At 41.5% G+C, this 16,022-nt stretch overlaps 2 protein-coding genes across 2 annotated transcripts; both read right to left on the reverse strand.

The window, feature by feature from the left end:
- Nucleotides 1–2,982: 2,982 nt before the first annotated feature.
- LOC109762513 (THO complex subunit 7B) lies at nt 2,983–6,783 on the reverse strand. The gene is made up of 3 exons (XM_020321374.4): nt 6,476–6,783; nt 3,972–4,606; nt 2,983–3,352 (listed from the first exon to the last, which is right to left on the reverse strand). Exons 2-3 carry the CDS (start codon nt 4,563–4,565, stop codon nt 3,218–3,220), a joined length of 729 nt encoding a protein of 242 aa, XP_020176963.1. The 5' UTR covers nt 4,566–4,606; nt 6,476–6,783; the 3' UTR covers nt 2,983–3,217.
- Nucleotides 6,784–11,538: 4,755 nt separating this feature from the next.
- On the reverse strand, nt 11,539–15,146 carry LOC109762503 (uncharacterized). Its single transcript, XM_020321363.4, has 2 exons — nt 13,898–15,146; nt 11,539–11,903 (listed from the first exon to the last, which is right to left on the reverse strand). The coding sequence occupies exons 1-2, from the start codon at nt 15,039–15,041 to the stop codon at nt 11,860–11,862; spliced, it is 1,188 nt and encodes a 395-aa protein (XP_020176952.1). The 5' UTR covers nt 15,042–15,146; the 3' UTR covers nt 11,539–11,859.
- Nucleotides 15,147–16,022: the final 876 nt, after the last annotated feature.

Here is a 16,022-nt window from a genome sequence, read left to right on the forward strand (position 1 = left end):
AAAATTCAGCTCGACGAGATCTTCGAAACTAGATCCCACGTTGATATGTTCTGGCGACCTTTTTTTTGGGTAAAAAATTATCACGCCTCTCCTACGTAAGTTATCATGTTGTTTACACAAAAATTATCGAGGCATCAAAAATGGTTCCTACAATTTTCTCCTCACATGCACAAGCATGCATACACTAGAGGACAAAAAAATAATGTCGTCCAAAATTCAAAATGTTTTATAGCTTAAACGCATGTCCGATTCAAATCCATTTGAACAACAAAAAGTTACGATCAGACATTCAACACTAGATCACATATAAAACTGAATATTGCGCATTATGCCGGGCTAGACCCACAAAAGTAATCATGCCTGGACTAAGTAAGGTATCAGCTCTGTTATGCATATATTACCATGTTACTTACACGGATGTAATCGAAGTAATGTTTTCAACAACTTTTTCGATGGGTCAAAATTCTCATGGTGTTTTTACACAAGTTATTCGGTATGGGAGTCTGTATTACCATGTTATTTATAAAGTATGTTTTCAATATTTGTTCCCACGGGTCAAAGTTATCGTGGTGTTTGTACATAAGTTATCCGGTCTGAGAGTGTATATTATCATGCTATTTACATAGAAGTTATTAGTGGTATACTTTCAACAACTTTTTTCCACGAGTCAAAGTTATCATTGTGTTTGTACCTAAGTTATCAGATCCATGAGCCTACATTATCATGCTATTTACACTAAAATTTATTGGTGATATGTTTTTAACATATTTTTTCTGAGTCAGAGTTATCGTGGTATTTATACCTAAGTTATCAGGTCTGCGACGTTTATATTACCACGCGATTTACAAATAAGTTACCAGGGGTGTTTGTCAAGAACTTATTCCTAGGTTTAAATTATTCCTCCGTGTTTGTATGCAAGTTATCAGCTCTGTGATGCTTAAATTATCACGTTATTTACATAGAAGTTATCGAAGTATGTTTCAGTAACTTTTCCCCCTAGGTTATAAACCCAACTTGGCATACATGAACCACACGAAGAATTGGAAGAAAAAAAGATGACTCGGCATGAGAGAAGAAATCGAGGGTATGTTCCAACAATATTTTTCATAGGTCAATAGTTACGATGGTATTTATACATGAGTTATCAGCACTGTGTTGTGTATATAACCATGTTATTTCTACAGAAGTTATCAGGATATGATTTCAATAACTATTTTTTCTCCATGTTAAAAATTTATCATGGTGTTTATAAGTAAGTTACCATGTCTGTTGTGCGAAATTATCGTGCTATTTACACAATAGCTACCGGGGGTATGTATTTCAATAAGTAATGCCGGGTCAAAATTTTACCATGATGTTTCTACATGAGTTATCAGCTCCGTTGCACATGTTTATCATGCTATTTACACATAGGTTGGGGCGGGGGGGGGGGGGGGGGGGGGTATGTTCTAAAACAACTTTGATTCCTGGGTCAAAAAGTTATCGTGGTGTTGTATGTGAGTATCACCTGGTTGTGCGTATATAACCACGTTATTTAGATATAAGTTATTGGGGGTATATTTTTCAACAACTTCTATTTCGGAGTCAAAAGTTACCTTGGTGTTTGTACTTGAGTAATCAGCTCTATTGTGCGTATATTACGTAAAAATTATTGGGGGTATATTTTGAAACAACTTATTTTTCGGGTCAAAAGTTATCACGGTGTTTGTTCACTTATCAGATCCGCGGTGCTTAAATTTCCAACTTATTTAAGCCGATATTTTTTAGGCCAAGTAGAATGCAATAAGTCAGCAAAAAGAGTTTTTTGGGTAAAAGTTATCATCGTTCTCAATGCAAGGCAAACTTGGCCCAATACTTAACAATATCAAATAGAATGACATGTATTTATTAGACAGGAACTGATGTGGGATGAGTTGGTTATTGTGGTGAATCCTCCTCTCAAGAGATCAGAGTTCAAAACCTGGGAAACACGCTTTATGTTTCTTGCAATTTTGAAGCGAACGAAAACAGTGCGGTTAGTATTTACTCCCTCCGTCCCATAATATAAGAGCGTTTTTGAGACTACACTAGTGTTAAAATTTTCGCGTGCGGGATTTAAACGCGTGGGTGAAAAAAAATGATTGTGCGATCTAAACCGCTGCGCTAGTCTCGACCGTGAGATGCGAATCGTGCGGCATCCGGATCGTGCGGATCTGTTGCAGAATTTCAGACGGCAGGAATTTTAGCTTTGCCGTTAAAAAAGTTCAAAAAAATCCGTGAAAATTTGTATGTGTTCACTATGGATCCATAATTTTTTGTTTTATAAAAATAGAGGCGCATTTAAAAATACATATTTGTCTTTTCTTTTTACGTCATGTGTGAAAATAAAATGTTGTGAAATTTTGCACATACGTAATATACATATGCGCTTCTGTTTACAAAAAAATCAATTTTTTTATGCTGTACAATTTTTTTAACGGACACCATGATGCCCATGCACAACTTGTAATTTTCGCTCAGAAACCCCTCTTACAATGATTATCCTTGGGGCACCAAGTGGTCCACTTGGTAAGCTACGAACAAATATTGCAATCAATGATCGTCCTTGGGGCATGGGCGATTTAGAAAACAAGAAATGCCTATATCTTCATAGGAATTCAGCCTGACAACCTATAGCCGCAAAAGTTATCTTCAAGGAGAACATGCCATGAAAAACCGCCCGGCAGGGCGAAAAGCTTGCTCAGACTTACAATCATAGACATCCAGCAGAGTGCTACTGTTTCCCATAAAAAAAAGAGGTTCTATTTTGTGTCAAAGTTACTGAAGTTCATATACCAATGTTTCATTGAGGACAAACACAACAAGCATCCCCATCAGCTATAAGTTCATAAACCAGTGCCAACATCTCAGTTCAGAGGTAGACAAAATCACCAGCCAGAGTTTCAGGCACTCCTTGACAGCCTGTTTTACCCCAGTCAGCATGGCACACTGTTGACTCCGCCGTTTTCGATAAATAATCACGCTGCAATTCTAAATCTGGAGTACATATTACAGCACAATGATTCTGCATCTCTATCATACAAGCACGGAATGGTTCGACGTCAAGTACATCTTACGGTTCAAGATACCACAGCAACAACAAAAAAGGGATCTCTTACAAAGAAACACCGCGCCCAGACACTACCGAAGCATGCTTGAGCGTGCAGGGTAAGCAACTCGCTAGTGCTAGGATCGTTAATCAGTCTACAGCCATCGCATCCGAAGCACCGCCGCTGCCTTCCTCTATGCTCAACTTTGGCTCTTCAGTGGCGGCTCTCAGCTCATCTGCTATGTTCCTTTGCTCATCTTCGATCGAGATTTGCAATTCCTCCACCTGTAATAGGTACCATATTAGAGCAGGCAGAACCATATTCCGGATCCAGCCCCGAAAGAAAAATATGTAGCGGCTTAAAGCAAGACGGTAAAGCACACAATTGAATTCTAGAAATGAAGATAACTGCACTAAAATTTCAGTTTTGAAACTAAAATTAAATGGATGTACTGCTATCATTTGATTGAGAGGAATTAGCTGCATATCCTACACCTAAATGTTGGTGAGCACTGATGTAAAATTCAGTAATTGGTCATGTATAATAACCAGGTTGTTCCTTCCTAAAAATCATGCTGGATTGTGGAAAACATAGACAGGAGAAGTATGAAAATTGAGAGACGTTTGTTAGCTTCATGGAGCCACTGTTCCACTTCTAGAGACCTAGATGACATCCATATCCAAAAGTAGTGTTATTGCAGTACTTTGAAGTGCTTTTTCCTGACATGGCTCCTAACTCGAGGTAGAAATGAATGGTATATATGGCTGGAGCAGCAGCTCCATGGTTCTACCAAAGATTCATGATCAAACTTTAACCTTACCATAACTATTTCAACTGATATCCTATCTTACAGGAGGAAAATCATGATTCTGAAAGTAAAAGATAACATAACCATGAACTCACCACATGCAGAAGAAGAGCAAACTGCTTCTTCCTAAGCTCTAACGTCCTTGTACATGCTGCACTCTCGGCCTCCAAATTAGCTATCTCCTTCTCAAGATTAGCGATAAGTTTCTCGGTTTCTGACCGTGGAGGCTGCGAGGAAATCAGTTTTCTGATTGCTTCACACTCCTCTTTGTGCTGCCTCTCAATCTTGCTTTGCTCAAGTTGCTTTTTAAGATCCTCAATATCAGTCTGAGCTTGCAAGATTTGTCGCTGGATCTCAACCTGCAGCTCGTTGAAGCTCTCCTTTTCCCTGAGATTTGCATCAACTACAGCCTTGCTTTTTAGAAGAGGCAGCTCAAAAGTGTTAATTTCCTGCAGAAAGGCCTTGTACAGCCTCTCACAGTCACTTGTATTGTCTGCATCCTTCTCTACCTCGGTGGCGAAGGACATGAACTTCTTTTGGAGCTTCTTTAGGGGTGGTTCACCCCTGGTAGTTGTGATCCTAGTCAGAAGCCGATGTTTGATAATCGCATCATCCTCATGTGGCCCAAATGCATAATGTGCAGACATGTCTTCACCCCTCCCGGCAACTCTCCTCCCTTTGGTAAGCATTTCAGAATTTGAGGGATCAACCAACTGAAATCAGAGCAGTGCTAAGAACAGAAGAAACTGTATTAATTATAAATCAATTAGCTCAACTGTTTTGAATTGGTGCGTCTGTATGAAAATGCACTTGAATGCTTGCATATCCATAAACTATAGAACATCTACAAGGCTACAGATTTGACTACCTACATCCATACATGTACATATGAACATTTGCTCTAACAGCACCTAGCAAGAATGCAAAAAGCACGTGTGTATCCAGGTAGGCTTGGCAATGGGCTGAAATACTATTTGAACCAAACACAACTAAAACAGCACATCTCAAGTTCATCCAAGAATCACTAGAATCAGGGCATTCGTTGTGGGCAACGGAAGGCGAGGCAGCAAGCGGAGTTCTTCACAACAACTATAAGATCATCATGCTAATTCTAAGAAATTGCTTCCATCCACACACACACAAAATAATCCAAACATGCATTGATACATCAAAACCACAGATTGATTTTCACAGATAAGCATACATCCAATATCCATCACATGGTTGCATACATATATAACAAGTTCACTACTTCACAGAGACACAGACCCATCCGCACTCTGTAGCTTGGGAGTACGACCTGTACGACGGTGTTTTGAGGGACGGAGGCCGACCTGGACACTGGACGTCCAGGTGGGATTGAGGCAGAGGAACATTCGGGCGAGTGGGACAACGACCAGGATGTGATGGAGCTTGGGGACAGGGCGAGCTCAGGCCGGCAGAGGGGCGAGGTGTAGCTTCACTACGGAGTGATCTCAGGGTGGCGGTCCACTAACCCTAGCTTCTGCCGCTCACCACGGTGCTGCAGGGAAAACGATTCGGGGGAAGAGAACAGGACTATAACGTACCCCGGACACTACAAAGATTCAAAAACCTCATCCTACAAATTACAAAAAATCCAAGAGAAACGGAAGTACAAAACAACTCCTGGGTTTAATAAACAAATTTTAAATGTCAAAAAATGGCGAAAAAATATACATGTATCCTTTTGGGTGTCTGCAAATTCTCATGGGAGAAACACAAATATTGGTTCGGCTGTGGCTTAAAACTGAACAGAAAGCAGCTGTGGGAAAGTAGATGTGGGTTGTGTGCTGTGAGAAAGTTGTAAACCCATTTGGTAACTAGCTGTCTGAACTGTGGTTGTGGGACTGAATACCCTAAATACTTGAGAGATTATTTACATGCTGTTCAACAATAAGGATCTCACTAGATGTTGTCTTAGCTGTAAATGATCATGTTATAACTTACAGGTAAATTAACAGACTACCAAGTTTATTTTGTTCATAGATTTTTGGAGTAATTAACACATGAATTGTGTATACTCTTTCTTCAATAAGTCCCACGCTTTTCAATTGCTTCTTCCTAAATGTATTCCCGGTCCTGGCAAAAATCTTCTCCCCAAGATTTATGTAACCACTCCGGTTTAACATCCCAATGGCCTATTACGAATATCAGCCTCCTCTTGGCATAACTCACAAGAAACAGTTTGCGTGTTGCTCGTCCCAAATTGCCTTTTCCATCTACTTCCAAACAAAATACTAGTAGCAACAAATTGCCAGAGAAACAGTTGCAAGCACTGCCGCCATACAAATTTTACATTTCAACATACACACAGCCAACTACAACTTGCAACTAATTCAACATACACACAAATTCTAAAAACACTGCAATTGTGCGGTGCATACATAATACATGAGGAGGAAGAAAACAAGTCATTCAGCCAGGTCAAAGGAGTGCAGGGGTACAGCCAAAGCAAAGTTTCTCCAGAGCTAGACATCGCCCACTTTTATGCATGCAGGTAAGATCACTTGAACAGATTTGAGAAAAAAAATGCAAGTAGTATGAACTACAGTAGATGGGAGCGAGAGCGTAGTGGTACCGTGCGGGGCAGGGCCGGAGAGGGGGAGGGGGCAGCTTGGCTGCGACTGGCGGGCGAGGGCGGCACTTCACGGGGCGACCGCGGTCGACGAGGGGGCCGGGGCGGAGGCGGCCGGCGAGCAGCCCCCGTGGCACGGCTCGAGCGGCGGGACGGGCAGGTGGGGCGGAGGAGAAGGAGACGGGGCGACGGCGGAGGCGGGCGGCGGTGGCGCTAACCCTAGGAGAATCGCCGAGAGGGGATGGGGGCGACGGACGGACGGGCGGGCGCGTGCGAGACGGGGCCGGCCTACCGCTTCGTTATTTCTGAGTGGCAGGAGGTGGGTAATTTCAGCCCAACTTCGGGGGTAAGCCAGCCTCAAGCCTCCTTAAGCTTACCTGTCAAAGACTTGTATATATTTCTGTTGGGTGCATGTTTATTTTTGCCTTTTGATTGTATTCCCTGTATTATTTCTGTTGGGTTGGGTGCACTCTTGTAGATGGTCTACCATTTCAAAGTTCAATGGCTGGTAAAAACAAGCCTCCTTAAGTTTGCATCAAACAATGCTTGAGACATTCCTCTTTTTTTTTTTTTTTTTTTTTGCTTTTCATTTTACTCTCCTCCATGCAATTCTCTGCCCTGTGAAGCCAAGCCGGCCTCTCGCTGTAGCTCACGCTACTTGTTTGGTTTCCTTGGAATTCTTGGTCTCTTGTCGCCTCTGCATGTGGTAGGGGATGGTTTCAGCTGGACGAGGGGCTCTTTAGTGAGGTGCATTGGGTTCTCCTTGGGGATTTATAACAAGGGAAGGCCCAGCCCACACACACAGACGAGGGGCTCATTATTTTTTGAATTGTTCGTTCATGCAATCAAGCAGTAATCATGGAAACTAAAATTCTGGAGCTTATCTTATCCTGCTTTTGGTGTCATATCCTTTGACAATGTACTAATAAATTGGGCTCACTATGTTCCTGCTCATTCAAGTTGCCAGATTCTTATTTATTCTAACTGTATGTACAGAACCAGCTATGCATATCTATGTTCCACTAGTTACGACAAATGCTGCATATAAAGAAGTGTTTTGAAGTAAAGTGTAAAACTAATCTGGAAGGGAAACTTCCATCTTTTTAGTGTATGTTTTGAAGAATTACAATGCACTTTTGTGACCTGTGGGAGCAAATTCATTGGCTTGTTTTGATGGACATTTAACATTTTTTATGAACTGTGGGTCATTTAAAAAAAAAGTCATTCTGACCTATTGACCAGAGACACGGAAGTCGGAGATTAGAAGACTGATTTTGCGGTTTATAAAGGTATCAATTTGTAAAAAGATCGTAGATCCCTCGATTTTGTTATAGGGACTGTCTATGTCACATCTAAGCTGATGTCCACTTTGTTTGTGGTCTATTTTTTTGTCCTAGTTTTTTTGTTCTTGTTGCTACATTATACATTTGTGGAAGCTTAGATATGACATCCTTAAAAAATATGTAGATGTGAATTAGACAAACTGTTTGTTATATATAGATTGATCCATGTTGAAGTTCAATATTAAGGCCAGTTTATAAAGACGGTTATATACAGAAATCGCCTATGGGCGGACGATTACGGGCCAGCCCATTAGCTGTGTCGCTTGATGCGTTCGCTCATACGCCTTCGGTCGCTGCGTTTGAACTATTCAGTCCGTTTTTTTACGATTTCTTTTTTTTTCTTTCTTTGGTTTTCTCTATTCTTTGTCGGTTTTCATTGGTTTTTCTTTGTCATGTTTTTGTTTTCATTGGTTTTTATTTTTGAATCATTATACTTTGGTTTTCTTTTCTTTTCTTGGTCTTTTGGGTTTATTCACTTATTTATTTATTTTCAACACATGTCTAATTTTTCATATGCATATAAAACAATGTTATACACATTTAACATTTTTTAAATAAAAGTTTAACTTTTTTCACAGAAACATGTTGTATAAAAAAGTTATACATGTTAAAGGTATATAGAAAAATGTTGATCACATATTAAAAAAATGTTGATCATGTGTTGAACATTTGTAATGGTAATAAACATTTTTTCACACACAATATACATTTTTTGTGTATATCAAGAACATTTTTATATACTCCATCCGTCCCGTAATATAAGAGAGTTTTTGACACTAGTGTAGTGTAAAAAAACGTTCTTATATTACAGGGCAGAGGGAGTACATATTTAACATTTTTAAATACAAAAGTAACTTTTTAAAAATATGTTTGATGGTGTCATGTATGTTGTACATTTTTTGTATACATGGTTAACATTTTTATATCCCACAAAAAAACATTTTTATAAACACCTTTAACATTTTTAAAATACATTATCAATATTTTTTCATATGAACAAAAGAAAGACAAAGAAAACAAACAAAGGACACCAAAAGTAGAAAACAATAAAAAGGAAAAACCAAAGAAAATCACCACAAAAAATGGTGAAACAGCGAAAACCGAGAAAGAAACGAAAACCCCGCAAAAAAGAGAGAAAGAAAACAAAAAAAACCCCGATGTAAAACAAGAAAGATACAAAAGACCCCCCCCCCCCCCCCTACACACACACACACAAAGTGAAAACCAAGAAAGCAACAAAAACTCAAAGAAAGCAAAAAAATTAAAGGAACTATGAAAAACTGGTGAAAACAAAGAAAAGAAAACTAAGAACACCGGTAAAAAAAAAGGAAACCAAAAATACAAAAAACACAAAGAAACAATCACGAGCGAAAAAACAGTGAAGCGATCGTGAGCGAAAAGTTTGAACCAGGGAAAGGATCGCGCGTCACGAGGAAAAAAACTCCAGAGAACAGACCGGCCCAGTTGCTACGTGAGTGAGCTAATCCTTCATGCGAGAGTAGCTTCCATCTTGCGTGTAGCGAGATATAGCTCTTGAGCTCCTATTAGGTGAACTGTGAAATGCTCGAGTACGAAATCACTAATTAAGGAGTATTCGTTGCAAAGAACACTTCATTTTCCCAGGTCGCGACAAGTGGTGCACATGCAACACGCTACTCGTCGCAATCCGGGAGTTTTTCTTTTTTTCGTAGATCCGTTTATTCAAAATATTTTATCTCTTAAACCGTGCGTCCAAATCTCAAACGGTTTTCACCATTGGATTCCTCGCGTCGAGATCTTCAAAACTAGATCCCATGTTAATAGGTTTTGACGAACTTTTTTTTTCACAAATAAACCGGACAAAAAAACCGAACTGGGAGCATGGTTTTTTCCTTTCCGAAAGAGGCATTCCCGTGCCTCTTGCGAAATCACAACCGTGACTCTCGTGGAAGCAAAACCGTGACTCTCGTGGAAGGAAAAAAAAACAGAAAACACGTTTTTTTTTTCGTTTCCGAGAGGCACGGCCGTGACTCTCGCGAAAGCACAACCGTGCCTCTCGCGAAAGCAAAACCGTGGCTCTCGCGAAAGCACAACCGTGCCTCTCGCGGAAGCAAAGCCCTGACTCTCGCGAAAGAAAAAAAACAGAAAATGCGTTTTGTTTTTCCCTTTCCGAGAGGCACAGCCGTGACTCTCGCGAAAGCACAACCGTGCCTCTCGCGGAAGCAAAACCGTGACTCTCGCGAAAGAAAAAAAAACAGAAAACGCGTTTTTTCCGTTTCCGAAAGGCATGGCCGTGAGTCTCGCTAAAGCACAACCGTGCCTCTCGCGGAAGAAAAACCGTGACTTTCGCGAAAGGAAAAAAAACGCGTTTTTTGCGCAATATTTTTTTATCGGAAAGCTAAAGAAGACCGGGGGAAAACCAAAACGTCGAAAAAACCGTTTTAAAAGCCGAAAACGCGTGCGGAAAAATAAAAGAAAAAACAAAATCTGGAGGGAGTGTCCAGAGCGCGACACGTGACGAATGGCTGAGAACGCGTCAAGTGACGCTGATCGTTGCGAGGCTCTCAAAGAAGCGTTCCTTAACTAGTTGCTCTCGCTCGAGTAGGGACTAACAACCTACCTCTGTGGCCGGCTGGGCCGGCCGTCGGACAGGGCTGCTCCCGGGCTGATGCGGACTGCGTGGTCTGTCGCGTGGGCGTCTACTTGATGTGGTGTAAGGAGTGGTTGTACGGCTGAGTATTCCTTCCCTGGGCTCTGTTGGTAGCTCCAGCCGTGGCAACGAAGAAGAGTGGTCGGCGAGGTGGTGTGTCCGGAGTAGCAGAGGCAAGCAGGGCAGGAGGGAGATGAAATGGAAGCAGAGTCCGGGAGGCAGGCAACGTGGAATGGTAGATAAGGCTTTCGTCTATGGGCCATGCTATACGGGCCGTCCCAAAATCTCAAGGTGGGCCGCAACCGACCCCTGCCCACCCCAGAGATCCGCCCCTGAGTTACCCAGTGGTGTGGATCGATGTGGTGCTGATGGTGCGTGCCCCCTACAGTGACAGCGTGTTTGGCTGAGGCAATTTGTGCTAGGGAATGAGAATTGAAGAGATATGTAACTTCAAATCTATGTTTAGCTAGGGCATTACAAACCCTCCGTATCTGTCTGGATGCATCCCAGTGTCTAATCTCAAGTTCTCAATACAACTCACTACTACTCTCATTCCCCTTCTCAAATATTGCCAAACACACACGCTGTGAATATAAACTGAATTGAACAGAACAGTTGTTCCTTTTCTTGATTTCCCCTCGATCAAATAACATCCAAAGAGCTGGCATTTACTTCGGATCATGGATTGGAGATTGCCATATCACATTTCATAAGTTTTTGCCGTGATATACTTGAAAAAGGTGAGGGTGAAAGGCCCTGTCAATGCCTAAATTAAACCTCATCCGGGCGCATTTACAACCAATGGGAGTATGTTTTTGCAAAAGTTTATAGTTAACACCACCTATTTGCTGATATTAGAGTTTTTCTTTGTCCGGTCTTAAAATCAATTTTGACAAGAGTTCATTGTACCGGATGCTTTTGCCTAGAAAGGAAATATTTGAGCAAATCTTCTCCTGTTCTTCTGCCACTTTGCCTCTTACATATCTTGGGATTCCCATCAATTCGACGAAATTGTGAAGCAAGAACTGGAAAGAAAGCGGAGGACAAAATGGAAAAGTAGTTGACAAGAGACTCCACATAATAGCCTAGCTCAGTGAAGCATCAACCAAACAGCCACTGAATATGAAATATGCCTGGCATATTAGACTGAAATACAATCTCTGAGTCCATATAGGATCAGCACGAACTCAGACGAAAACATCCACAGGTTGACCTCGGATGCAGGCAGGCAGCCATTAGGTAGTTCTGATTCGGATGAATTTTGGGTCTGCCCGTCACCAGAGAATACAACTCAACGGAAAATAAAAGGATTTGACAGCAGTAGCGCTTCATCAAGACTTCAAGAAGCCACAAGCAGCAGAATTAAGGTCAGTGATGGACGTCCAATTCGCCAGGTCTTGCCCTTGAGTGGCGCATCAGGCATCAGTGAGCCTTGCCAGCGATAACAATCTACCACGGTCTGCAAAGATACCATTCACACAGATCAAAACCAGCATCCCAACATAGCATTTACAGCTTGATTTGATATACACACCATGTGCCACAAAATAATACAGTAGAATATTCTAAGAAAAATCTGAGACAAAGTAGCAACATAATAATACAATATCGACAGCTCTGCATGCATATTGTATACTCCCTCCGTTCCCAAATATAAGTCTTTCTAGAGATTCCAACAAGTGACTACATACGGAGCAAAATGAGTGAATCTACACTTTAAAATATGTCTACATACATCCGTATGTTGTAGTCCATTTGAAATATATAAAAAGACTACTCCCTCCGTTCCTAAATATAAGTCTTTTTAGACATTTCAAATGGACTACAATATACGGATGTATGTAGACATATTTTAGAGTGTAGATTCACTCATTTTGCTTCGTATGTAGTCACTTGTTGGAATCTCTAGAAAGACTTATATTTAGGAACGGAGGGAGTATTTTTTTACCAATGTAGACATAACAGGTCAAATCTCAGATATTCAAATTGAGTAGGTTTCCGATGCCAAATATTCTCAGTTTGCACTACTAGCACACGCAAATGGACTGGCTACATCTATATGTCAAGATAACAACTGTTAATTACAGTATGACTTTGTTGACAAACAGAACAAACAAATAAACGCAGTAAAGAGAATGCAAGGACAACGGACAAGCACGAGGTTGTTTTAATATTTAGCAATATCCAGCACGAGTTGTAGTCATTAGTTTCTTTCTCTCAGTATGGAATGTAATGAGAGGCTTGGGATAATGTTTTCCCTATTTTGGTATTTCCTTCCCATTCCCATACTCTACCCTTATCTTTTTAGCTTTCCTTGTATGGACATTTTATTCCTTCTTTAATACAACTATGCGCAGCATTCAAGGAAAAAAGAAGAAGCAAGAATGGCTCTAGAGAAAAGTAGAAATGATGCAATCGCCCCAGCTTCCCATGGACCGGTCCAAATAATAGCACAAGGATAACAAGACTTGAATCCATAACTCACAAATGACCACAGAGGTGCCTTTTTTTGCTTAATGACAGCATAACCTTGACACAAAATTTTCAAGTTCTTACTGAAATTGTAAAACATCTGACTTCAACCAGTTAGATGATGTTTTCAACCTATTAGAAATGATGAACATATTACTGTGAAATCAAATTGTGACTTGGATTTTGTATTTCCATTTGTTTGTCCGAAGAGTCTGACAGTGACACTGCTACTTGACATCCCGGGATGAAGATCAGACCAACACCGAACCTGACACTATTCTAGTTCCAAGTAGCTCAGTAGAGTATTTGCCAAGAAGTAACAGAAATATGACTGATATGCTAAACAGAACCCAACTTTTCAATATTATGATCAGAATGAAATTGATCATATTGACCTGCACCATCTGTGTGTAAACTACTAAAAATAAAATAAACGACATGGTAGTGGCAAATCTAAAAGAAACCAACTAAGGCAGACTAAGAGATCAGGTGATCTTTGCTAACGGTAACAAAGCCATGATATGAGAAGATACCATGCAGAAAACTCATAGCCAACTCTTACTCAGCATTTCACTTTGGTGAGCTATGTGCTAGTGGTGTTTACAGAGGTTACAAGACTGAGCTTGAGATGTGAGCTTTTAGCTATGCCAGAAATAACAGGTTTTTTTTCCAAGCAAGGTAACAGGAAAATACTAGATTGACAAGGCTGTATGCATATTTAGCAATTCAACCAATGCATATCATCCTGGTCCTTAACAGATCAAATCTCATAACAAAAATCATGCTCTGTTTTCAAATGTCATATGTTCAGTTTTATCTAGCATACACAAATTCGCCTCTGGCAAGATCTCTATGGGTATACAAACTAACAAATATTACTTGCAATTGCAATATAACTGATTGACTAATTGTTCACAAACGAGAACCAACTAACTAAGCAAACTTATGGAAGCTGTAAAATGAAAGACAACAGTACCATACCAGGAGTGTAGAAGCTCATGTAGGGTAAGACGGAAAAGTAGACCCCAGGTTCATCAACCTTCTTCAGCAGCCGGGACTTGAGATCAATCGTGAATAAGCCACCCTCTGTGCTAACGAAGATGACGCCAAGACCCTCTGCAAAACCAACCACATTTGCTCCATTGCCTTTGAGGGGTTTGGCCATGGGCATGATTTTCTGCAGGTCAATGACCATGCATGGTACCCATTTTGCAGCTCCATTCACCTTCCTTGACCAGAGATGCAGACTGAAATCCTTAACGCCAGCGAGCCCCAGTGAATTGTCCTCCATCACCATGAGGGTAATGAAACCACCATACACTTCTGTATCTGGTGGTGGTGGGTCAATCACAGACAAGCGATTCTTGCCGCAGTCATACTTGGCAATGGCACTAGACCGCGAAAGTGTGAAGTAGACTGCATCTCCAATGGCGGCTACTCGCCTAGGCTGGACATAGGGTATGAAGTACCTTCTTTTTGCAGTTGCATCTCGCTTGTGCCGGGCATAGCATTCACAGCTTTCGTCGAGAGATACCGGCGCACTCCATGCACCTGTCACAGATGAGTACACACTCGCCTTGACGACTTCGTCGTGGTCATCAGTGGCCAGGAAGACGACGCGGAAGGGGCCGCCGTGGCAGTCGAGGTGGTCGCAGCCGGCGGCGGCGCAGAAGACCGCGGCGGTGTAGATCATCCAGTCGATGTCCGGCTCGGGCACCACGTGGCGGTCGCCGGTGACGGGGTCCCAGACGAGCAAATCCACTTCCGGGTCCTGCAGCATGTGGATGAGGACGCGGCCGTGGCGGCAGTCGAGAGGGCGCGTGCGGCGGCCGTCGGAGCCTGGGTGGGGGAAGTCGGGCATCGACGTGGTGGAGGCGAAGCGCGCGGCAGGGTCTCCGTCGCAGACTTGGGTCCTGTGGAGGAGGCCGAGGAGCGGAGGGGCGCCGTGGAACGCGCGGTACCGGCGGCGGAAGGCGGGGTCGCAGATGACGCGGAGCCAGGGCTTGCAGACGAGGGCGGCGCGGAAGAGGTGCTCGGGCTCGTCCGGCGGGAGGCGGAGGAGGATCTCTGCGACGACGTCGTCGACGAGGTTGACCTGCGGCGGCGGCGGCGGCGGCGACGCCATGGTGCGCTAGCTCGTAGGGTTTGGGTGGGGTTCGGACGAAATGGGAAGAAGCGAGGAGCGTGGGTGAGGGGTTCGTGCCTACTTGGTTGGGTTCGACCGGTCCATGACCTGATTGGGCTGCCTGGCTCGCCAGTTTTTAATATAAGTCTTTAGACAATTCAAATGGAATACAACGTACGGATGTATGTAGACATGTTTTAAAGTGTAGATTCACTCATTTTGCTCCGTATGTAGTCACTTGATGAAATCTCTAGAAAAACTTATATTTGGGAACGGAGGGAGTAGTAACTATTGTTTTAATTTCCCTAAATGATAAGAGTCACGCGTGTGACATAAAACAACATGGTCTAAACGTCCTTATTATCATTCATTTGTCACATCAAATAGATGGCATCAGCGAAATCTTTTTGGTTTCGGTCTTAAAATATTTTATCTCTTAAATAAATAATCAGATAAAAAATCCGTTTTCATCATTAAATCCATCTCTACAAGATCTTCAAAACTAGATCCCATATCGATATGTTTCGACGACTTTTTTTGTCAAAAGTTGCAATGATAGTGTTTACACTAAAATTGCCATGATATGTTTTATCTATTTTTTCTTCTAGATTTAAAGCTACCATTGTATTTCAACAACTCTTCATGGCAAATGTATTAATTGACCATGAAATTTTAATTAATTAACCACAAGAAGTTTAATTCATGGATCATGGCAATTTTTAGTAATTCATCATGGGAAATTTAGTTTATAGATAATGGCAATTTTAGTATTTTGACCATGGCAATTCTAGTATTTTGACTATGGAAAAAAAATTGTATGAACCATGGCAAATTTAAATAATTCACCATGGCAAAAAAAATTCATGGAAAATTTGAGCCATTGACCATGCATTTTTAAAGTAATTGACCATAGATTTCTTTTTAATTATGTACCATGTCAAAATTATTTCATGGATCATAGAAAATTTTAGTAATTCACCA

The sequence above is a fragment of the Aegilops tauschii genome, chromosome 6 (assembly GCF_002575655.3).
Source record: "Aegilops tauschii subsp. strangulata cultivar AL8/78 chromosome 6, Aet v6.0, whole genome shotgun sequence".
Classification (NCBI taxonomy): Eukaryota; Viridiplantae; Streptophyta; class Magnoliopsida; order Poales; family Poaceae; genus Aegilops; species Aegilops tauschii.